Source organism: Rana temporaria, chromosome 9 (assembly GCF_905171775.1).
Source record: "Rana temporaria chromosome 9, aRanTem1.1, whole genome shotgun sequence".
Taxonomy (NCBI): Eukaryota; Metazoa; Chordata; class Amphibia; order Anura; family Ranidae; genus Rana; species Rana temporaria.
This window is the reverse complement of record NC_053497.1, coordinates 15,935,080-15,960,503: the sequence shown is the minus strand read 5'-3', so window position 1 is coordinate 15,960,503 and position 25,424 is coordinate 15,935,080. Positions and strand designations below refer to the sequence as shown.

General features: G+C 47.4%; 1 protein-coding gene across 1 annotated transcript; it reads right to left on the bottom strand.

The window, feature by feature from the left end:
• Window positions 1–148: 148 nt before the first annotated feature.
• NAA10 (N-alpha-acetyltransferase 10, NatA catalytic subunit) lies at window positions 149–25,424 on the bottom strand. Its single transcript, XM_040322860.1, has 8 exons — window positions 25,316–25,424; window positions 19,649–19,747; window positions 17,298–17,356; window positions 15,942–15,987; window positions 15,714–15,829; window positions 12,422–12,466; window positions 6,995–7,079; window positions 149–597 (listed from the first exon to the last, which is right to left on the bottom strand). Exons 1-8 carry the CDS (start codon window positions 25,334–25,336, stop codon window positions 352–354), a joined length of 717 nt encoding a protein of 238 aa, XP_040178794.1. The 5' UTR covers window positions 25,337–25,424; the 3' UTR covers window positions 149–351.

The following is a 25,424-nucleotide window of genomic DNA, read 5'->3' as shown; positions in this document are numbered from 1 at the left end:
TTTTTTCTCCCTCACTGTAATGTGAAATAGCAACCAATGAAATTCAAACTTACTCCACAAAAAGACAAGCGGAGTATAAAACTTTGAATATGATTGGTTACTAGGAAGTAGCACCGATCTCCAGACACAGATAAAAGGTAATGCATGATGAGATATCCAAGTCAGCTTATCCCATAGAGTTTATTGTCTTCATATATTTACAAATTGTTCTTTTCTGTATAAAGAGTGACAGGCCTCAATGATCGATCTTTACTGCACCTGGAAAGGAATCGAATAAAACAGAACAGGAGCTGCTAACACGACAATGGTCATCATGGTATCCTAAATTAATTTATTGCGTAGACGCTCCCTTTAAGAAGCAGAGTCTGAAGCCTCGGAGCTGTCTTTGACGTCTGTGCTCTCTGTAGCCTCGCTGACTTCACTCACGTCCTTGCTGTCCCCGCTGTCCTCTAATCCATCGCGTTTTCCAGTGTTTCCTACACACTTCTCATCTCGACAACAGTCCCCAACGTGACCAGACCTATTATCGGATTTGTTTTCGATGGAGCTCAGGGGTTGTGGGCGGTTCTTGTCCTTTAATTCCATCTGTTTCCGCAACTGTGCAAAAACAATTAAATAAATAAAAACAAAAAATAATAAAATTAGTACGGGTGCAACGGATCAAAAAGCTCACGCTTTGGATCGTTCCTCGGATCAGAGTCAAGGATCGGATAATTTTTCGGATCACCACCATATATAGTCCCCACTGTAATATCCACAGACGTCTCCCCCAGCTGTAATATCCACAGACATCCCCCCCCCGCTGTAATATCCACAGACGTCTCCCCCCCGCTGTAATATCCGCAGACGTCTCCCCCCCGCTGTAATATCCGCAGACGTCTCCCCCCCGCTGTAATATCCGCAGACGTCTCCCCCCCGCTGTAATATCCGCAGACGTCTCCCCCCCGCTGTAATATCCGCAGACGTCTCCCCCCCGCTGTATTATCCGCAGACGTCTCCCCCCCACTGTATTATCCGCAGACGTCTCCCCCCCACTGTATTATCCGCAGACGTCTCCCCCCCGCTGTATTATCCACAGACGTCTCCCCCCGCTGTAATATCCACAGACGTCTCCCCCCCAGCTGTAATATCCGCAGACGTCTCCCCCCGCTGTAATATCCGCAGACGTCTCCCCCCCGCTGTAATATCCGCAGACGTCTCCCCCCCGCTGTAATATCCGCAGACGTCTCCCCCCCGCTGTATTATCCGCAGACGTCTCCCCCCCGCTGTATTATCCGCAGACGTCTCCCCCCCGCTGTATTATCCACAGACGTCTCCCCCCGCTGTAATATCCACAGACGTCTCCCCCCCAGCTGTAATATCCGCAGACGTCTCCCCCCGCTGTAATATCCGCAGACGTCTCCCCCCCGCTGTAATATCCGCAGACGTCTCCCCCCCGCTGTATTATCCGCAGACGTCTCCCCCCCCCCCCCGCTGTAATATCCACAGACGTCTCCCCCCCGCTGTAATATCCACAGACGTCTCCCCCCCGCTGTAATATCCACAGACGTCTCCCCCCGCTGTAATATCCGCAGACGTCTCCCCCCGCTGTAATATCCGCAGACGTCTCCCCCCCGCTGTAATATCCGCAGACGTCTCCCCCCCGCTGTAATATCCGCAGACGTCTCCCCCCCGCTGTAATATCCGCAGACGTCTCCCCCCCGCTGTATTATCCGCAGACGTCTCCCCCCCGCTGTATTATCCGCAGACGTCTCCCCCCCGCTGTATTATCCGCAGACGTCTCCCCCCCGCTGTATTATCCACAGACGTCTCCCCCCGCTGTAATATCCACAGACGTCTCCCCCCGCTGTTATATCCACAGACGTCTCCCCCCGCTGTTATATCCACAGACGTCTCCCCCGCTGTAATATCCACAGACGTACCCCCCCCCGCTGTAATATCCACAGACGTACCCCCCCCCCCCGCTGTAATATCCACAGACGTCTCCCCCCGCTGTAATATCCACAGACGTCTCCCCCCGCTGTAATATCCACAGACGTCTCCCCCCGCTGTAATATCCACAGACGTCTCCCCCCGCTGTAATATCCACAGACGTCTCCCCCCGCTGTAATATCCACAGACGTCTCCCCCCGCTGTAATATCCACAGACGTCTCCCCCCCGCTGTACTATCCACAGACGTCTCCCCCCCGCTGCAATATCCACAGACGTCCCCCCCGCTGTTATATCCACAGATGTCTCCCCCCCGCTGTTATATCCACAGACGTCTCCCCCCACTGTAATATCCACAGACATCTACCCCCGCTGTAATATCCACAGACGTACCCCCCCCCGCTGTAATATCCACAGACGTCTCCCCCCGCTGTAATATCCACAGACGTCTCCCCCCGCTGTAATATCCACAGACGTACCCCCCCCGCGCTGTAATATCCACATCTCACCTAGGCCGCCGCCGCTTCCTATGGCCGCAATCCGCGGGGTGTGCCAATCCGAACACGGCGACCCGTTCGGATCACAAATAAAATGATGATCCATTGCACCCCTAATAATTAGTATGTTCATTTGATAACGAAGACTTCACTTTGAATGAACTAGTGGAGCCAAGCAGGCAGGGGATTGCATATAAATTGAGCTCACCGCAACAATATTTAACCACTTCCCGCAAAATCACATACCTGTACGTCATGTTTGTCGCCATTCCACAAGTGTGCGCAATTTAAAAGCGTAACACATTCGGTATCTATTTACTTGGCGCAACATTATCTTTCACAATATACAAAAAAAATAATTGGCCCAACTTTACTGTTTATTTTTTTTTAGATTCAGTGAAGTGTATTTTTTCCCAAAAAAATTGCGTTTGAAAGACCGCTGTGCAAATACCGTGTGACATAAAATATTGTAACGATCTCCATTTTATTCTAGAGTCATTAAGGTGAAAAAACACCTGGCAATCACCGCCCCCCAGCCCGTTTTACTTACTTGAGCCAGTTCACCTGGTCGGCACGTCCCCGGCGTCCTCTTTCCCATGGAGTCCCGGCATTGTTTGGATAAATTGATAGCAGTGCAGCCATTGGCTCCCGCTGCTGTCAATCAAATCCAATGACGTGGCCGCCAGGGGGCAGGGACGAGTCATACACTCGGCGTCTATGGATGCCGAGTGTATGACACAGGAGTGCGCCCGAAAGTTAACCCCCTCGGGAGAGAGCTTCCCAGAGGGGGTTATCTAATGTGGGGAGGAGCAGAGAGAGCCGCCGTGGGACCCCAGAAGCGGACGATCGGGGCCACTCTGTGCAAAAGGAACTGCACAGTGAAGGCAAGTATGATATGTTTGTTATTTAAAAAAAAAAAAAAAGCACACAAACTAGGGTTGTCCCGATACCAGTATCGGTATCGGGACCGATACCGAGTATTTGCGGGAGTACTTGTACTCCCGCAAATACCCCCAATGCCTAAATAGAATACTTGCCCCCCCCCCCGCCGTATATCGCAAATCCGCCGCTGCCACGTTAATCACTGTGCGGCGAACATTACAGGCACCTTTAGTTTGAATAGCTGTTTTGCCCGCCGCGCCGTGTATAGACACTCCCCCTTGGACGGATCTGTCCAATCCCGAGCAAGGGGGAGTGTCCTTTACACGGCGTGGCAGGGAAAACAGCTATTCAAACGAAAGCTGCCTGTAATGTTCGCCGCACGGTGATTAACGCGGCGGCATCATCATTAGGTATGGGGGACATGGCTGCATATGTGGGGGGACATGGCTGGATATATGTGGGGGGACATGGCTGGATATATGTGGGGGGACATGGCTGCATATATGTGGGGGGACATGGCTGCATATATGTGGGGGGACATGGCTGCATATATGTGGGGGGACATGGCTGCATATATGTGGGGGGACATGGCTGCATATATGTGGGGGGACATGGCTGCATATATGTGGGGGGACATGGCTGCATATATGTGGGGGGACATGGCTGCATATATGTGGGGGGACATGGCTGCATATGTGAGGGACATGGCTGCATATAGGGGGGGACTAAATTTGCTAAATAGCTTCCTTTACCTGCAGTCCTGGTTTCATGTCCTCATTGTTCGTTTTTGCTCTGATGTTGCTGTAATTCTGCTCTGTTGTGGACACTTCCTGGTTGTCTGGCTCCTTATGAAAAAAGTCATGGGAGACTTTAGTTACGTTTTCCTAGCCATGACTCTCTATGGCACTGTCCAGCACAGAGGCTTCAAATAACATGCAAAGACTAAACTAGTTTCAGTTTCGTTTTTGCATCCAAGAGGCACATTATATGATTGCTTTTAATTTATTTTCTAATCGTTTTTAAAAGGAATCAGTTAACTATTATGTCTCTATACCCTGTAAACAGTCATTTCAGCTAAAACATTTTTTTCCTTTAGTGATCCTTTAACCACTTCCAGACCTTAGGTGTTTTTCAGATTTGGTGTTTGCAAGACTAAAACAGTTTTTTCTGCTAGAAAATTACTTAAAACCCCCAAACATTATATATATTTTTTTCTAACACCCTAGAGAATAAAATAGTGGTCATTGCAATACTTTTTGTCACACCGTATTTGCGCAGCGGTCTTACAAGCGCACTTTTTTTGGAAAAAATTCACTTTTTTGAATTAAAAAAATAAGACAACAATAAATTTGGCCCAATTTTTTTATATATTGTGAAAGATAATGTTACGCCGAGTAAAATGATACCCAACATGTCACGCTTAAAAATTGCGCCCGCTCGTGGCATGGCGTCAAACTTTTACCCTTAAAAATCTCGATAGGCGACGTTTAAAAAATTCTATAGGGTTGCATTTTTTGAGCTACAGAGTAGGTCTAGGGCTAGAATTATTGCTCTCGTGCTAACGATCGCGGCGATACCTCACTTGTGTGATTTGAACACCGTTTTCATATGCAGGCGCTACTCGCGTATGCATTCGCTTCTGCGCGCGAGCTAGTCGGGACGGGCGCTTTAAAAAATTATTTTTTTGGTTTTCTTATTTATTTTTATTTATTTTATTACTTTTTACAAAAATGTGATCACTTTTATTCCTATTATAAGGAATGTAAACATCCCTTGTAATAGAAAAAAGCATGACAGGTCCTCTTAAATATGAGATCTGGGGTCAAAAAGATCTCATAATTAGACTAAAATGCAAGAAAAAAAATAAAAAATTGAAACGGTCATTTTTTCAAATGACAAAAAAAAAATGTTTCTTTAAGAGGCTGGGCGGGACTGACGTTTTGACGTCACTTCCGCCCAGCAGAGCTATGGGGACGGGCGAAGGACATTTTTCCTTCAGTCTTGTCCCCAGTCAGCAGCCGAGCGCACCCGATCTCCTCCGCCGCTAAGGACGGCTCCGATAAGCGGCGGAAGGGCCCCTCTCCCGCCACCGATAACGGCGATCTTGCGGCGAATCCGCCGCGAAGACCGCCGTTATCGTGTACAGGACCGCTCACACTAAAGATGGATACCTCGGTTGTGGCAGCAGCTGCTGCCGTTACCGAGATATCCATCTTTAACCACTTAAGCCCCGGACCTTTAGGCAGCCAAATGCCCAGGCCAGGTTTTGCGATTCGGCACTGCGTCGCTTTAACTGACAATTGCGCGGTCGTGCGACGTGGCTCCCAAACAAAATTGGCGTCCTTTTTTCCCCACAAACAGAGCTTTCTTTTGGTGGCATTTGATCACCTCTGCGGTTTTTATTTTTTGCGCTATAAACTAAAATAGAGCGACAATTTTAAAATTTTTAATATTTTTTACTTTTTGTTATAATAAATATCGCCCAAAAACATATCTAAAAAAAAAAATTTCCCCTCAGTTTAGGCCGATACGTATTCTTCGACCTATTTTTAGTAAAAAAAAAAATCGCAATAAGCGTTTATCGATTGGTTTGCGCAAAATTTATAGCGTTTACAAAATAGGGGATAGTTTTATTGCATTTTTATAAAAATTTTTTTTTTTTTTACTACTAATGGCGGCGATCAGCGATTTTTTTTGTGACTGCGACATTATGGCGGACACTTCGGACAATTTTGACACATTTTTGGGACCATTGTCATTTTCACAGCAAAAAATGCATTTAAATTGAATTGTTTATTGTGAAAATGACAGTTGCAGTTTGGGAGTTAACCACAGGGGGCGCTGTAGGAGTTAGGGTTCACCTAGTGTGTGTTTACAACTGATGGGGGGTGTGGCTGTAGGACTGACGTCATCGATCGAGTCTCCCCTATATAAGGGATCACTCGATCGATACGCCGCCACAGTGAAGCACGGGGAAGCCGTGTTTACACACGGCTCTCCCCATTCTTCAGTTCCGGGGAGCGATCGCGACTATAAACAAATAGCCGCGCCGTTGTCCCGGATCACTCCCCGCGGGTTACCGACCGCCGCATGTACCGGGGGGGGGGGGTCCCGATCGGACCCGCGGAAAGGCGGGGACGTACATGTACGCCCATATGCCTGTACGTGCCATTCTGTGGACGTATATATTTACATGCGGCGGGCGTTAACCAGTTAACTGAACCCAGTCTTTCCAGTGATGAGAATGAGCACACCAACTCCAGCCGATGTCTTGAGTCCTGATTGGATAGATTGATAGCAGCACAGCCATTGGCTCCCGTTGCCATCAAATCAAATGGCGCGGGGGGCGGGGCCGTGTCAATGGATGCAGCAGCATGACACAGGAGCGCGCCCGTACGAGAGCCCCAAGGGAGAGGGCGGCTCTCCAAACGGGGCACTCGAGAAGATGAGGTGCCAGGAGCGCCGCTGAGGGACCCCAGAAGAGGAGGATCGGGGTCACTCTGTGCAAAACCAACTGGTACAGAGGAGGTAAGCATGACATGTTTGTTTTTTTGTTTTTCTTTTAACAACGAACCTTTACATATCCTTTAACTTGTAAACAACAAATATCAGAAATAGGTCTGGTCCTTAAGTGGTGGTTGTTGTATTCCAAATACCGAAGGCTTTAAAATCCAAGTCTACTGACCTCTTCAGCCATCTGGGTGAGATCTCGTTTCATGGCATATGCATCTTCACCATCAGCATAGTACTTGGGCTCCACCTCACTAATTCTACAAAAGGAATAACATGCAAAAAAACATAAGTAAACTGCTAAAAATCTTATTTTTTCTTATTGAACTAAAAAAAGGTCAAGTCAGAGCATATTGGCCCCATATAAAATGACCAGGGAAAGTTGGTCACAAGTGATAGGGGAAAGGCAACTTTATACCAAGAAAAAGAGGGGTATAATAAACCAGACAATAATGGGTAATAACATTGGCCCAGATTCACGCAGAATCGCGGCGGCTTAACGTATCGTAGATACGTTACACTGCCGCAAGTTTTCATCGCAAGTGCCCGATTCTCAAAGCACTTGCATGAAAACGTACGCTGGCGGCCTCCGGCGTACGCACGTGTAATTCAAAGGGGCGTGTGCCATTTAAATTAGGCGTGCTCCCTTGCCGGACCTACTGCGCATGCTCCCTTTTGAAGTCCCCGCCGTGCTTTGCGCGAAGTGACGTAATTTTTTCGAACGGCGACGTGCGTAGCGTACTTCCGTATTCCCGGACGTCTTACGCAAGAATTAAACATTTTTAAATTTCGACGCGGGAACGACGGCCATACTTTATACAGCACATACGTGTGCTGTGTAAAGTTAGGGCACCTAAAACGACTAACTTTGCAACGGGAAACTAGACTAGCAGCGACGTAGCGAACGCAAAAAAACGTCGTGGATCGCCGAAACTACTAATTTGCATACCCGACGCTAGTTTACGACGCAAACTCCCCGCAGCGGCGGCCGCGGTATTGCATCCTAAGATCCGACAGTGTAAAACAATTACACCTGTCGGATCTAAGGGCTATCTATGCGTAACTGATTCTATGAGTCAGTCGCATAGATACTCTGAGAGATACGACGGAGTATCTGAGATACTCCGTCGTATCTCCGCTGTGAATCTGGCCCATTGTACTGAATGTACCTGTGTGGCTGACAGAAACCGGTATTCAAAAAGACTTGAAAAACGTAGGCCCCTTTCAGACTGGGGCGGGAGCTGCGGTGGCGGTATAACGCCGCTAAAAATAGCGGCGCTATACCGCCGGAATTGCCGCGGGTATCAGCCGCTAGTGGTGCGGTATTAACCCCCGCTAGCGGCCGATAAAGAGTTAATACTGCCCGCAATGCGCCTCTATAGAGGCGCATTGCGGGCGGTATTGCCGCGGTTTCCCATTGTTTTCAATGGGAAGGAGCGGTATACATGCCGCTCCTCTCACCGCTCCAAAGATGCTGCTGACAGGAGATTTTTTTGTCCCCCGCCAGCGCATCGCCTCAGTGTGAAAGCCCTCGGGCTTTCACATTGAGTCTGCAGTGAAGGAGTTTTTCAGGCGCGATAGCAGCGCTATTTTTAGCGCTGTACCGCCTGAAAAACTCCTCAATGTGAAAGGGGCCTTAGGCTGGCCATACACAAGCCCATCCCCCTATGCACTATTGTATTCCGACAGCAGGTAGAGTTCCCCGTCGTCAGAATATACTGAGTGCTGATCAAGTGAAAATTTTCCAACAGGCTAATAGTACAAAAATCGATCGATCAACTTGTGTACAACCAGCTTGCCCATACATGAATCGAAATTGGATTAGTCCCTGTTGAACCAGCTGAATTTCGATCCATGTATGGCCAAGCTTAACCACTTAAGCCCCGGACCATTTTGCAGCTAAATGCCCAGGCCAGGTTTTGCGATTCGGCACTCCGTCGCTTTAGCAGACAATTGCGCGGTCGTGCGACGTGGCTCCCAATCAAAATTGGCGTCCTTTTTTCCCCACAAATAGAGATTTCTTTTGGTGGTATTTGATCACCTCTGCGGTTTTTATTTTTTGCGCTATAAACAAAAATAGAGCGACAATTTTGAAAAAATTCAATATTTTTTACTTTTTGCTATAATAAATATCCCCCAAAAAAATATATATATATATATAAAAAAGGTCCTCAGTTTAGGCCGATACGTATTCTTATACCTATTTTTGGTAAAAAAAAAAAAAAAAAATCGCAATAAGCGTTTATCGATTGGTTTGCGCAAAATTTATAGCGTTTACAAAATAGGGGATAGTTTTATTGCATTTTTATACATTTTTTTTTTTTTTTACTACTAATGGCGGCGATCAGCGTTTTTTTTCGTGACTGCGACATTATGGCGGACACTTCGGACAATTTTGACACATTTTTGGGACTATTGTCATTTTCACAGCAAAAAATGCATTTAAATTGCATTGTTTATTGTGAAAATGACAGTTGCAGTTTGGGAGTTAACCACAGGGGGCGCTGTAGGAGTTGGGGTTCACCTAGTGTGTGTTTACAACTGTAGGGGGGTGTGGCTGTAGGTCTGATGTCATCGATCGAGTCTCCCTATAAAAAGGATCACTCGATCGATGCAGCCGCCACAGTGAAGCAAGGGGAAGCCGTGTTTACATACGCCTCTCCCCGTTCTTCAGCTCTGGGGAGCGATCGCGAGGGTCGGCTAGAAACGAATAGCCGCGCCCTCGTCCCGGATCGCTCCATGTAACGACCGCCGCATGTACCGGGGGGGGTCCCGATCGGACCCCCAACCCGCGGAAAGGCGGGGACGTACATGTACGCCCATATGCCTGTACGTGCCATTCTGTGGAGGTATATGTACATGCGGCGGGCGTTAACCGGTTAAATATGAACAAATCACCAAGACCAGATGGCTTACACCGAATTGTTCAAAAAGGGACTAAAGCCTCATACACACGACCGGACTTTAAACAAACTCCGTGGATTTTTGTTCACAGGGCGTTGGCCGTGAACTTGGTATGCATACACACAGCAGGACTTTTTCAGCCAACAACATGAACGTAGTGACGTAATTGACGTACTAGGTTGTTTTTCTGCTCTTTAGTGCCACCTTTTGGGCAACTTCTGCTATTGCTGGTTGATCTGTTGCATTGGTTCTGAGCATGCGTGTTTGTACTTAGGACTTAAAGTGGAGGTTCACCCAAAAAGTTAATTTTTAACATTAGATTGAGGCTCGTTTTGTGAAGGGGAATCGGGTGTTTTTTTTTTAATCGAAGCAGTACTTACCGTTTTAGAGAGCGATCTTCTCCGCCGCTTCCGGGTATGGTCTTCGGGACTGGGCGTTCCTATTTGATTGACAGGCTTCCGACAGTCGCATACATCGCGTCACGATTTTCCGAAAGTAGCCGAACGTCGGTGCGCAGGCGCCGTATAGAGCCGCACCGACGTTCGGCTTCTTTCGGCTACTCGTGACGCGATGTATGCGACCGTCGGAAGCCTGTCAATCAAATAGGAACGCCCAGTCCCGCAGATCATACCCAGAAGCGGCGGAGAAGATCGCTCTCTAAAACGGTAAGTGCTGCTTCGATTTAAAAAAAACTACCCGATTCCCCTTCACAAAATGAGCCTCAATCTAATGTTAAAAAAAAAAAATTTGGGTGAACTCCCGCTTTAAGTCCGATGGATTTCTGTACACATGATCGGACTTTGCACCATTGGACTTCTGTTGCCGAAAAGTTTGTCAGTTTGCAGAGCGAACATTTGTCCGACGAAAAACTAAAAAGTTTGTCCGATGGAGCGTATACACGGTCGGATTTTCTGAAAAACCTGGTCATTTTGAAGTTTGTTGTCAAAAAGTCTGATTGTGTGTATGGGCCTTTAGACATGTTATAACCAGGCCATTATTTCTACATTTTTAAGGATTTTTTTCTCCAACTTGAAGGGTACCAGCTGACTGGCGAAAAGCAAGGGTGGTACCAAGATTCAAAAAAAGGGTTGATAGATATACCTGGAAACTGCAGTCCAGTCAGCCTAACATCAATAGTATGTAAACTATTGAAAGGTATGGTAAAGGATGATATGTGAAAAATTGCTGGTAAAAAGAATATGATAAGTAGTATCCAACATAAACTAATGAAGAGCGTTCTTGCCAGACCAACCTTTTAACATTCTACAAATGGAAGAAGTTTGTTGGCATTCAACTGATACATTACCCCCAAAAGTGCTTAAAGTGGGAATTCACCCGAAAAACTATTTTTAACATTCGATCGAGGCTCATTTTGTCTAGGGGAATCGGGTGTTTTTTTTTTTAAATCAAAAGCAGTTCTTACCGTTTTAGAGATAGATCTTCTCCGCTGCTTACGGGTATGGTCTTTGGGACTGGGCGTTCCTATTTGATTGGCAGGCTTCCGACGGTCGCATCCATCGCGTCACGAGTAGCCGAAAGAAGCCGAATGTCGGTGTGGCTCTATACGGCGCCTGCGCACCGACGTTCGGCTACTTTCGGAAAATCGTGACGCGATGTATGCGACCGTCGGAAGCCTGTCAATCAAATAGGAACGCCCAGTCCCGCAGCCCATACCCGGAAGTGGCGGAGAAGATCTCTCTCTAAAACGGTAAGTACTGCTTCGATTTAAAAAAAAAAAACACCCGATTCCCCTTGACAAAATGAGCCTCAATCTAATGTTAAAAATTAAGATTTTGGGTGAACCTCCACTTTAAAGCAAAGTTCCACCCACTTTTGAGAGGTGGTCTTAAATGAAAGGCCACCTCGCCACTCCTCGTTTTTGGCTAGTAAAAAATATAAAAAAAATAGCCTATACTTCCGATTCATCTGGTCCGTGGCGCAGGACGTCATACCCTCTTCTTTGGCATGACCCCCCCCCCTTGTTGTGTTCTGTCCCAGAAGACAGCCGCAAGGCTCCACTGCCGGATTCCCTTAATTAGAATGGCAGTGCCTGCCCCCGATCCGATGGAAGACTCAGCCTTGGGGAGTCGACATCGCAGGTTTCCTGGACAGGTAAGTGTCCTTAATAAAAATCAGCAGCTACAGTTTTTGTAGCTGTTGACTTACAAATAAAAAATTTGCGGGTGTAACACCGCTTTAATTTGCAAATTAAGGTCTTTATATATTGACGAAATTCTATGTACAAGGATTGAAAACTGGCTGCAGGGGCGTGTCCAGAGGGTGGTGATTAATGGCATATTTTCTGAATGGTCTACATTTGTGAGTGGGAGGGCTCTGTCCTGGGACCAATTCTGTTTCATTTTGTTCATAAACGATAATTGTTAGCAAAAAGAAGGTCCGGATGGCCGCACTCCAACATATATTCCTTTACTGAAAAACAGTCCATACAGCAATGGGAATAAAAGCACAAACTGACGCATTTCAAAACCAATGTGTATGACTATGCGCCTGTAAAATGGTGTGAAACGCGTCAGCTTTGGCGCTTTTATTCCCATTGCCGTATGGACTGTTTTTCAATAAAGGAATCTATTTGAGTGCGGCCATCCGAACCTTCTTTTTTCTCACAATTATCTTACATACCATATTGCACAGAATATTAACTTAGTGTCTTACAACAAAACAGACTCTGAATACTCACTGGAAGTTCAAGGTGTTGGAGTACAAATGAAGCGCGGCTCGATTGCTGAAAATAAGATGTACAATAAAAATATTTAATGGCAGAAAAAAAAAAAAAATACCTGCACTTGCTTAGTTATCACTCTAATATATTGATTTGGATGCATGTACAAAAAGTGAAAGGATAGTAACAATTAGGGTTGTCCCGATACCACTTTTTTAGGACCGAGTACAAGTACCGATGCTTTTTTCCAAGTACCGAATACCGATACTTTTTTTTAAATGTGTCCCCAAATGCAGCCATGTCCCCCCACATATGCAGCCATGTCTCCCCATACTTAGATGCCGCCGCCTAGTTAATCAGCGTGCGGGGAACATTACAGCTTTCATTTGAATAGCTGTCTGTTCCCCGCCGCGCCGCGTATAGACAATCCCCCTTGCTCGGGATTGGACGGGTGATCTGCACTATGATAGACAGATCACCCGTCCAATCCCGAGCAAGGGGGAGTGTCTATACGCGGCGCGGCGGGGAACAGACAGCTATTCAAATGAAAGCTGTAATGTTCTCCGCACTCTGATTAAATAGGCGGCGGGGGCGTTGCGGTATGCGGCGGCGGGGGATAGTATCGGATCTGGCATCGGGGGCATTTGCGGGAGTACAAGTACTCCCGCAAATGCTCAGTATCGGTCCCGGTACCGATACTGGTATCGGGACAACCCTAGTAACAATAGTAAAACCTGTTAATAAAAGACGGGTGAGTTGGAGCGATCTGAACGCTTAACAGATCCAGCAGTGGTGACTGGAGGTTCCATTTGATAGACTGTATAATCTGCACTCTTTGGCCCGGATTCACGTAGAATCGCCTCTCTATGTGCGGGCGTAACGTATCCTATTTACGTTACGCCTCCGCAACTTTTACAGGCAAGTGCCGTATTCTCAAACGAAAGTTGCGGCGGCGTAGCGTAAATAGGCCAGCGTAAGCCCGCCTAATTTAAATGTGGTAGATGTGGGCGTGTGTTATGTAAATTTTATGTGACCCCACGTAAATGACGCTTTTCACGAACGGCGCATGCGCCGTCCGTGAAAGTATCCCAGTGCGCATGCTCCAAATTAACCCGCAAGAAGCCAATGCTTTCGACGTGAACGTAAATGACGTCCAGCCCTATTCGCGAACGGCTTACGCAAACTATGTAAAATTTTCAAAATTCGACGCGGGAACGACGTTCATACTTAACATTGGTACGCCGCATCTACGCCTCATATAGCAGGGGTAACTTTACGCCGGGAAAAGCCTAACGTAAACGGCGTATCTGTACTGCGTCGGCTGGGCGTACGTTCGTGAATTTGCGTATCTAGCGGCCAGCGTAAATATGCAGTTAAGATACGAATCTATTCTATTAGATCCAACCGGCGTAAGTCTCTTACGCCGGTTGGATCTAATAGAATAGATTCTAAGAATCAGGCGCATAGATACGACGGCTCGGACTCTGGAGATACGCTGGCGTAACTCGTACGAGAATCCGGGCCTTTGCATCTTGGAATGGATCCTTCTCCAATGTGATTGGCATTGCCATCATAAGCAAACTGTTGCATGGAAAGCTTTGTACTAGAGAAAACCTCCTTTCCCCCGCATCTCCTTCACAGACAATTAAAACCCTCTCACACTAACCTGCGTGATTCCAGTGCTGGTCCCCGTATCGCATAGAACTCGCAAGCAGTTCACACTGCCCTATGCGAACCGCTGCCGGTGTCAATAGAAAGTTAATGAAATCCCAGATTGGTTTGCATGTGAACTGTCAAATGGTGCAGAAAATCGGATCGCATACACATGCGATGCGATTCCAGTGCCGACCCAAAAAAAGGGTCCTGCACCATGTTGGTGCAAATTGGATGCAAATTTAGCCATACAACCTGTATGGCTGAATTCGGATCGCACAGACATTGCATGTGATCTGCACGGCAATGTGGTGCGAATCACATGAAATGTCTAAAATTGCTAACAACAAAACCTAGGGAATGCCCAGGAAAAAAACAGGTTGAACCCCGTCTTTAGATGGCAAATCTTAAAGTGAACTGTCTTACACTTTAAAAATACTGAACCTAAAAGACGGTGGGAGGATGAGTGTCTCATCATTGGTGTCAGTGGGAGGATGAGTGTCCCATCATTGGTGTCAGTGGGAGGATGAGTGTCCCGTCAGTGGGAGGACGAGTGTCCCGTCATTGGCGTCAGTGGGGGGACGAGTGTCCCGTCATTGGCGTCAGTGGGGGGACGAGTGTCCCGTCATTGGCGTCAGTGGGGGGACGAGTGTCCCGTCATTGGCGTCAGTGGGGGGACGAGTGTCCCGTCATTGGCGTCAGTGGGGGGACGAGTGTCCCGTCATTGGCGTCAGTGGGGGGACGAGTGTCCCGTCATTGGCGTCAGTGGGGGGACGAGTGTCCCGTCATTGGCGTCAGTGGGGGGACGAGTGTCCCGTCATTGGCGTCAGTGGGGGGACGAGTGTCCCGTCATTGGCGTCAGTGGGGGGACGAGTGTCCCGTCATTGGCGTCAGTGGGGGGACGAGTGTCCCGTCATTGGCGTCAGTGGGGGGACGAGTGTCCCGTCATTGGCGTCAGTGGGGGGACGAGTGTCCCGTCATTGGCGTCAGTGGGGGGACGAGTGTCCCGTCATTGGCGTCAGTGGGGGGACGAGTGTCCCGTCATTGGCGTCAGTGGGGGGACGAGTGTCCCGTCATTGGCGTCAGTGGGGGGACGAGTGTCCCGTCATTGGCGTCAGTGGGGGGACGAGTGTCCCGTCATTGGCGTCAGTGGGGGGACGAGTGTCCCGTCATTGGCGTCAGTGGGGGGACGAGTGTCCCGTCATTGGCGTCAGTGGGGGGACGAGTGTCCCGTCATTGGCGTCAGTGGGAGGACGAGTGTCTCGTCATTGGCGTCAATGGGAGGACGAGTGTCTCGTCATTGGCGTCAATGGGAGGATGAGTGTCGCGTCAGTGGGAGGATGAGTGTCCCATCATTGCTGTCAGTGCGAAGAATAATGTCCCATAGGGGAGCTGCGGTGGCTCAACGCGATAGGCACTGCGCTGACAAGCCATTCACCCTTTTACCTGTCCCTTGGGGCATTATTCCTCCCTGACACTGCCCTAGACAGACACCAGCATTGACCCCCCTGCAGTACAGGTGCAGCCCCCATTGTAAGGGAGGATTTTTACTTTTACTGGAGTTTGGCTTTAGAATTACAGCTACTGACTCACAGAAAATGACAGAATATGACCAAGCAGAACCAATCAGGAAATGCATCTCATTTATGCAGTCTACCTTTTCCGCACATGTAAAGAAACATATTTAGCATTGAAGTTCTCAATCATTGCTCTGGAAGCTTGATCCATCAATTTTTGTGCCAGACCAAGACGTCTGTGAGATCGTTTCACAGCCTAAGGGAAAAAAAAAAAAAATCTGATTCAAATATTGCAATAGGCACAGTGGAAATAGAACATTGACAGGTTGCAGAACAAAAAAACAAAACAAAAAAATAAAAAATCATACCAAAGAAGTGATATGGCCATGTGGAACATCATCTGGATCTTCCTCCCTTCAAAAAAAAATAAAAAAATTGAGGTTTAATTAAGACCTATTCCAAAATCCACCTCCACGGGCACCATGCCACCCCAAGTTTGGCAACTGCCAAATAAAACTTAAAAATTGTATTAAAGCTTGCAAGCACCCACCTTCAAATACATGTTTAACATATTACTAAACCCACATCAGTAAAATCTGTCTGTATATATGCAGCATAGCATGCTTGTAGGGCTGAAACAACCAATCGAATACAATTGTCATAATCGATTAATCGGCCAGTAAAATAATGGGGTTAACCACTAAACCCCCGGACCATATTGCTGCCCAAAGACCAGAGCACTTTTTGCGATTCGGGACTGCGTCGCTTTAGCTGACAATTGCGCGGTCGTGCGACGTGGCTCCCAAACAAAATTGGCGTCCTTTTTTTCCCACAAATAGAGCTTTCTTTTGGTGGTATTTTTATTTTTTGCGCTATAAACAAAAATAGAGCGACAATTTTGAAAAAAAATAACATTTTTTACTTTTTTCTATAATAAATATCCCCCAAAAATATATAAAAAAAACATATTTTTTTCCTCAGTTTAGGCCGATGCGTATTCTTCTAAATATTTTTCGTAAAAAGAAATTTGAATTAAGTGTTTATTGATTGGTTTGCGCAAAAGTTATAGCGTTTACAAAATAAGGGGTATTTTTATGGCATTTTTATTATTATTTTTTTACTAGTAATGGCGGCGATCAGCGATGTTTTTTCGGTACTGCGACATTATGGCGGACACTTCGGACACTTTTGACACATTTTTGAAACCATTGGCATTTTTATAGCGATCAGTGCTATAAAAATGCATTGATTACTATAAATATGTGTGTTCTTACTGTGGGGGGGGGGGGAGCCTCACTAGGGGAAATCACTGATCTTCTGTCTGTAACTCCACACAGTAATGCAAGGCTTTCTCCCTGGTGTGGAGTGTCGTGCTCGCCCCCTCCCTTGGACTACAGGAGAGTCAGGACGCTCTCTACGTTACAGATAGAGAAAGGATCTGTGTGTTAGTGAGCGTCCTGACACTCCTGTAGTGCAAGGGAGGGGGCGAGCATGACACTCCACACCAGGGAGAAAGCCTCGCATTACTGTGTGGAGTTACAGACAGAAGAACAGGAAGTGAGGATTTCTCAGAAATAAGGACATTTAAAAGCAAAATGGAAGGATGAGGTAAGTGAAGGTGGACTGCACTACGGTAAAGGAAGATATTTAGGGGAAAAAATTGTACCTTTACAACCCCTTTAGGTCTGGAGAATATCTATGGTAATGGGCAGCTTATAACTTACATTTTTGCCAAGACATAGCCAACAATTTTTCCATTTTCATCTTCTGCAATGTAAGAGAGCTAAAAAAAAATAAAAGAAAAGAAAAAAAAAATCATCACCATTTCATGCTGATAACTAATAATATCTAACTGCACATTTAGACATAATTAGTATTCAATTCATCATTAGTATTGCGCACAAGGCTTTAAAAACGTTCCATAGTACTACAAAGTCACCATAGACTTTAGATTTTGGGTACACTGTGCTGCTCACAGTTCTCCAGGATGAAAGGGAAGCTGTACCTGATAACCTTCAGTGCTAGCATCTCCCTGCTTATCCTTCATTTATTCTGTGGATCTGTGCTTCCTGCACCTCTCCTGCTGTTTAAAGGGTACGTAAAGGATTTTTTTTTAAATAACAAACATGTTATACTTACCTCCACTGTGCAGCTCGTTTTGCACAGAGTGGCCCCGAACCTGGTATTCTGGGGTCTCCCTCGGCTCCCCCTCGCAAGAACTCATCACCTTCAAGGGAGCTTGCATGGTGATGAGTTCTTGCAGGCGCGCTCCTGCAATAGCCGCTCACGGGCACTATTCGATTGGGGGGGGGGGGGCACTTCTTGAACACCGGTCCTTTCAAGGCCATAGAGGTGATCAAAGAGTATTAACTGTTTGAGCGCCTATGGGATCAGCCAGCAGCAGCGTTGGATTGTTTCTCGGGCGAACTGGTGGAAACAGTAAGGCTGAGAAACCCCTCCCAGGAGGGGTGAATGGGAAAACCAGCGGAAACAGTAAGCCAGAGATTCCCCTCCCACCGCTTTGGAGACTGTTCCAGCAGCTCATGAGACGCTCGGACTGGTTTCATGAGTAAGCCGGCCGCAAAAAACTATACCGGGGCTGATATCTTCAGCCATAATCCTGGTAAACACACACACATATATATATATATATATAATAGATATAGATTGTGGCCGGCAACAGGTTAAAAACAGGAATTGTTTAGGGTAGCAAACTAAATATTAGGGTTGTCCCGATACCGATACTAGTATCGGTATCAGGACCAATACCAAGCATTTGCCCGAGTACTTGTACTCTGGCAAATGCTCACGATGCTTCACCCGTTACTTGTACTGTCGGCGGTGATCAGTGCAGTGCAGTGATCAGCGGAAGTTACAGGCACCAATCACCGCTATATAGTGTATTCCGGCGTGTATTCCACCCGTGTTTCTCTCCCCTTCCGCGCTCCTCCTCCACCCCCTGGAACTGTCAGGATGGAGAGCGGGGTAGGAGCCGGTAAATCCGGCTCCTTACTGCTCCGAATGGACAGAGTCAGTGATCACTGACTCGGTCCATTCACATAACTGAAACATCGTAAACTGTGATTACAATGTTTCAGTTTATAAATGAAGAGAAGACACTGTCTTCTCTCCTTTCATTTTCAGCGCAGCTGATGCTGCTGAGAAAGGGACTGGGGAATCTGTGTCCCTAGTCCCTTTCTCTGTCTCAAAGGGGAGATGTCAGAGGTCTGTTAAGACCCCTGATATCTCACCAAAGCCCACCAACAGGGCTGAAAAAAAAAATAATAATAATAAAAAATAAAATAAATTCCGGCAGAATGTGCTGGTGGTTTAGCCACTTACGTGGGCAGCCGCCAAGCTCCCCCCTGATGTCTGCCTTGCAATGTGCTGCAATACCATATGCACTGTTTTTGCTAATGCTCTGAAGTTTTCTTTTTGTATTGTCTCCTCTAAGACTCGGGGGCTACCCTGTGTCTAATAAAATTGTTATTTGAAAAAAAAAAAATAATAATAAAATTATTGTAGAAAATAATAAAAGAAAAAAAACACACTGACACGGCCCGTCCACCCCCCCCCCTTAAAAAAAAGAAAGCATTATAAATAAATAAAAAAATTGTAAAAAAAAATAATTGTAAAAAATTAAAAACAAATTGTTAAAGATAAAAAAAAAAAAACACTACTGACACATGTTTTGCTGTCACATGAGAGTATCGGCGAGTACTTGAAAAAAAAGTATCAGTACTTCGGTACTCGGTCTTAAAAAAGTGTTATCGGGACATCCCTACTATCATTTAGTTCAATTTGACATCTACAGTAGATCTGCGCAATCATCAAAAAAAGATTGTGATCTCGATTCAGCCCCCCCACACGATCTTAATGCAGCATTTCCACGATTCATGTAACAAGTGCAGAGCAGTTCCCTGCTCACAGCTGTCAAAAAAAAAAAAAAACAGCTGCCAATGTTTATCAACAACATTGCTCAGCGCTGAGAGAGAAAAATGCAAACAGTGTCCGGCGGGTAATCGCAAGCTTCCCCAAGTGTGAATAGGGCTATACAAGACCGCACTTAACCTACCTGTGGCCAGGACAGTCCATGGTAAAAGTAATACTTCATCTGGTAATTTTCTGGCAAACACAGCAAGTTGCAGTGCTGCATATTCATGAGGTCCTCGGGCTGTAGGGTGGAGACACACAAGTCAATGCAAAAAAAAAAAAAAATTAGGAGAGGAAAAAAATGCAAACACCACAAATGTATCATGATAAACATACTGTATACGTTTCACAAGAAACCTTGAAGCGGTAGTAAACCCCACCCCCAAAAAAAAACTTGCATACTAGCACATTATGAGATACTTACCTTAGATCAAATTTCTTGCAGCGGCGCCCGGCCACCGCTGAGGGGCCGTCATGTTCCCCCGACGTTTCTTTTAGATTTGCGGGCTCCCCACAAAGAACAAAACTAAAAAAAAAATTATAATGCACCCAGAAAAAAAAATGAGACTCTATTGGGTTCAGCCCCCCCCTTTTTTTTTAAAGCCCCGCCCCCACACCATTCCAGGCTAAGCCAGACTGATGTGGACATTTCAGGAGGTGGTCCAGCCACCTCCTGAAATGGTCACATCTCCCAGGAGGCTGCAAGATTGGCACAGACAGTGGCTGGGAAGGGGGTTACTGGTGCATCACCAGAGCTGGTTTCCTACACCTGAAAGAGGCACCAAGATGGTGACACAAAAACCCCACTGTGGATTTGCTGTGCGGGTGGGTATGTGTTTTGAAGAGCACTACAGCATTGCAGGTAAGTGGGATAAAAAACTGGACGAAAGGGGCGGAGTATCGGGAGTTGAGTACCGATTTTTAAGGATTTTTTTTTAATTGGTGTGGCAAGAGAGTTGATCCAACAAACAAGCTCTTTAACCACCGAACCATTTTGCTGGTCAATGACCGGGCCACTTTTTGCGAATCGCCACTGCGTCGCTTTAACTGACAATTGCGCGGTCGTGCAACGTGGCTCCCAAACAAAATTGACTACCCTTTTTTCCCCCCACAAATAGAGCTTTCTTTTGGTGGTATTTGATCAACTCTGCGGTTTTTATTTTTTGCGCTATAAAGAAAAATAGAGTGACAATTTTGAATAAAAAATGCAATATTTTTTACTTTTTGCTATAATAAATATCCTCCAAAAAATGTTTTATCCAAATTAGGCCGATATTTAACATGGCCGCTAGCGGTCCCACGGATCCGGAGCTAGGCCGAAGCCGTGGCCTTTTCTGATGCTGTGACCGTAGCGGAAATCACAGCATCAGGAAAGGCCGCGGCTTCGGCCTAGCTCCGGAGCTGCCGCCATCTTGGTACACCCAGCGCGGCGGCCCTCCTCTCCGTTTACACCCACAGAGGAGGAGGGGCCCGCGCTCGTGGGACACACACCGCTCTCTGGTGTCTGTACTACGAGGGGCAGGGGTGGGGGGTCTGTACTGAGGAGGGGGTGTCTATATTGGAGGGAGAGGGGGTCTGTACTGAGGGGGGTGACACTATTTTTTTTGTGCCAGTGTCAATTAGTGCCACTTGCCGTCAAGTGACATCTGACAATGCCACCTGCCAGTGCCAATAACAGTGCCACCATCCAGTGCCAACTTCCATTCAGTGCCATCTGCCAATGCCACCTGCCAGTGACAATTAGTGCCACCTTCCATCCAGTGCCACCTACCAGTGCCAACTAAAGCCATCAGTGCCACCTGCCAATGCCAACCAGTGCCATCTGCCAGTGCCAACTATTGCCATCCAGTGCCAATTAGTGCCACCTGCCAGTCAGTGCCACTTGCCAGTGTCACCTGCCAGTGCCACGTGCCAATCAGTGCCATCTGCCAGTATCAATTAGTGCCACCTGCCAGTGCCAATAAGTGCCACCTGCCAATCAGTGCCATCTGCTAGTACCATCTTTCAGTGCAACCTGCCAGTGCCAATAAGTGCCACCTGCCAATCAGTGCCTACTGCTAGTGCCATCCAGTGCCACAAAAAAAAAAAAAAAATTGGCCTCCCCGATTTCTAAATATTGGCATCGGCCAGAGAAAAACCCATATCGGTTGACCTCTACCTCAGACCCTACATTCATTCACTTGCCTTTCAGTACATTTACATTGCAAGACTGATGGGATTTGTAGTTTTACCACAGCTGGAGTGCCAAGGTTGCATATTCCTGCTCAACACACACATGAAAGCACCACAATGTCGTAAACTAGTGAGCAGCGATGGGCCACCAATGGCGCAGGGAGCCTACGACGGGCAACCAATGGCGCAGGGAGCCTACAACGGGGCACCAATGGCGCAGGGAGCCTACGACGGGGCACCAATGGCGCAGGGAGCCTACAACGGGGCACCAATGGCGCAGGGAGCCTACGACGGGGCACCAATGGCAGAGGGAGGAATTAGCCTGTTTATTTTTTCAGGTATTTTTTTTCCCATTTTTTGGATTCTTCAGTGACAAATTTGTTGACCATGGGTGACAACGCTCACTTACCATACTGTACCTACAGAAGAGCAGCAGTCCCCTCCCCCCCACCCCAGACACTACTACAGAACACCCTCTCTGCACATAAGGCTAACTGATAAAAGTCAACGGAGGCAGCAAACACAAGACGTTACACCAACTCACAAGATTTCTGATGGGATCAACAAATATTTTTTGCACTTCTCAAACATAACAAAAACACTATCAATATTTAGCAGATCATTGTTTAAGGCAGAGGTTCTCAACCTGGGGGTCAAATGACGATTTGCCAGGGGTCACCATATCTTGGGCAGTCCCTGGAGACTGTGGCCACCCATTCAGTTCACGACATGGCTGTGGGGCAGGCAAAGACTAGAGGTCTGCTGACTGGTGAGGAATGTGAAGTGGGAGGGGCTGGAGGAGACCCTATCTCCTGATTTCGGCATAGGTGTCACTGCTGCCAGACACCACAGAGCTGGAGACACACTACCTGTAATTATAGTTGCCATTTAGAGTCCCCACTACAGTTCTCAGATCAGAAGATGATCTTGATCAAGAGCACCTAAGTTGGCTGATCAGAACTCCCCCCCCCCCCAAAAAGGAGTAAGAGAATGAATAAAATAGAAAATACATGGAAGGGAGGGGAAATATGGCTAGAGAGAGGGGGGGAACCAAGAAATTAAGATAGAGAGATAAAAGGGAAAGAAAGGAGAACATAGAGAGAGGGGAACATCCTAAAAGGTACCAGAAGGGGTTTTAATACTGTCCGTGGGTTAGGGGCAAATGACTTGTCTTGCCTTGGGTGCCGACAACCCACGCTACGAAAATTCTACTGTTAGGGGTCCCCACAACTTGGGAAATTTTATCAAGGGGTCACGACACTATCACTGGTTTAAGGGGTTTAATACACTTTAAAATTTGCCTGTGAACCCATGGGAGAGCTCTTCCCTAGTTATTTGACAGCTACCCTGATCTATGGGGGTACTCTCATGGGAACCCTGATGAGAAAAGGTGCAGACTGACTATTTACAGACCGAAGTTCATTCCTTTGATCTATGAACGAAATGTTACAATGTTTATAGTTATCGCTGATGGTGAGATACATTTGGCAGGCTGCCTGGAGGGGAGTAAAATTGTGATTTTGATACTTTAATGATTAATCATGAAGCTCTATAGGACACCATGGAAGCCGAAGCAATGATGGGACACTGAGAAAGGGGGAGCAACGATAGGATATCATGGAAGGGGGGAGCAATGATGGGACATCATGGAAGGGGGGAGCAATGATAGGTCACCATGGAAGGGGGGAGCAATGATAGGACACCATGGAAGGGGGGAGCAATGATAGGACATCATGGAAGGGGGGAGCAATGATAGGACATCATGGAAGGGGGGAGCAATGATAGGACATCATGGAAGGGGGGAGCAATGATGGGTCACCATGGAAGGGGGGAGCAATGATGGGTCACCATGGAAGGGGGGAGCAATGATAGGTCACCATGGAAGGGGGGAGCAATGATAGGACACCATGGAAGGGGGGAGCAATGATAGGACATCATGGAAGGGGGGAGCAATGATAGGACATCATGGAAGGGGGGAGCAATGATAGGACATCATGGAAGGGGGGAGCAATGATAGGACATCATGGAAGGGGGAGCAATGATGGGACATCATGGAAGGGGGGATCAATGATGGGACACCATGGAAGGGGGGAGCAATGATGGGTCACCATGGAAGGGGGGAGCAATGATAGGACACCATGGAAGGGGGGAGCAATGATAGGACATCATGGAAGGGGGGAGCAATGATAGGACATCATGGAAGGGGGGAGCAATGATAGGACATCATGGAAGGGGGAGCAATGATGGGACATCATGGAAGGGGGGATCAATGATGGGACACCATGGAAGGGGGGAGCAATGATGGGTCACCATGGAAGGGGGGAGCAATGATAGGTCACCATGGAAGGGGGGAGCAATGATAGGACACCATGGAAGGGGGGAGCAATGATAGGACATCATGGAAGGGGGGAGCAATGATAGGACATCATGGAAGGGGGGGTCAATGATAGGACATCATGGAAGGGGGGAGCAATGATGGGACATCATGGAAGGGGGGGAGCAATGATAGGACATCATGGAAGGGGGGGTCAATGATAGGACATCATGGAAGGGGGGAGCAATGATAGGACATCATGGAAGGGGGGAGCAATGATAGGATATCATGGAAGGGGGGAGCAATGATAGGATATCATGGAAGGGGGGAGCAATGATAGGACATCATGGAAGGGGGGAGCAATGATAGGACATCATGGAGGGGGGGAGCAATGATAGGACATCATGGAAGGGGGGAGCAATGATAGGATATCATGGAAGGGGGGAGCAATGATAGGATATCATGGAAGGGGGGAGCAATGATAGGACATCATGGAAGGGGGGAGCAATGATGGGACATCATGGAAGGGGGGGAGCAATGATAGGTCACCATGGAAGGGGGGAGCAATGATAGGACACCATGGAAGGGGGGAGCAATGATAGGACATCATGGAAGGGGGGAGCAATGATAGGACACCATGGAAGGGGGGAGCAATGATAGGACATCATGGAAGGGGGATCAATGATAGGACATCATGGAAGGGGGGAGCAATGATAGGACATCATGGAAGGGGGGGTCAATGATAGGACATCATGGAAGGGGGGAGCAATGATGGTACATCATGGAAGGGGGGGAGCAATGATAGGTCACCATGGAAGGGGGGAGCAATGATAGGATATCATGGAAGGGGGAGCAATGATAGGACACCATGGAAGGGGGGAGCAATGATAGGACACCATGGAAGGGGGGAGCAATGATAGGACATCATGGAAGGGGGGGTCAATGATAGGACATCATGGAAGGGGGGAGCAATGATAGGATATCATGGAAGGGGGGAGCAATGATAGGATATCATGGAAGGGGGGAGCAATGATAGGACATCATGGAAGGGGGGGATCAATGATAGGACATCATGGAGGGGGGGGATCAATGATAAGATACTATGACAGATGTAGTGCTCGGACAACGTGCATTGCTCAGGATCCGGTTTAGCACACATGCCCGGCCGTGAAGCATCATGGGAAGGTCAGCCATACTCCTCCAGGGCCACACGGCAATGAATAGAAGACAGACACGGTCCGGGCTCATATTTCTCTATTACTGAACACAATGACTTTCCCCGATCCCCTCCCCCCATAGATCTGCCCGGCACTGTCCGCTCACCCGTGCATTCCGGATATTCATGGCGCCGGTGGTATCTACAGGAACGGAGCTGATCGGCAGAGAGACGGGAGGGGGGCGGAGACTCCGGGGTCACGTGATGAGCGGCATG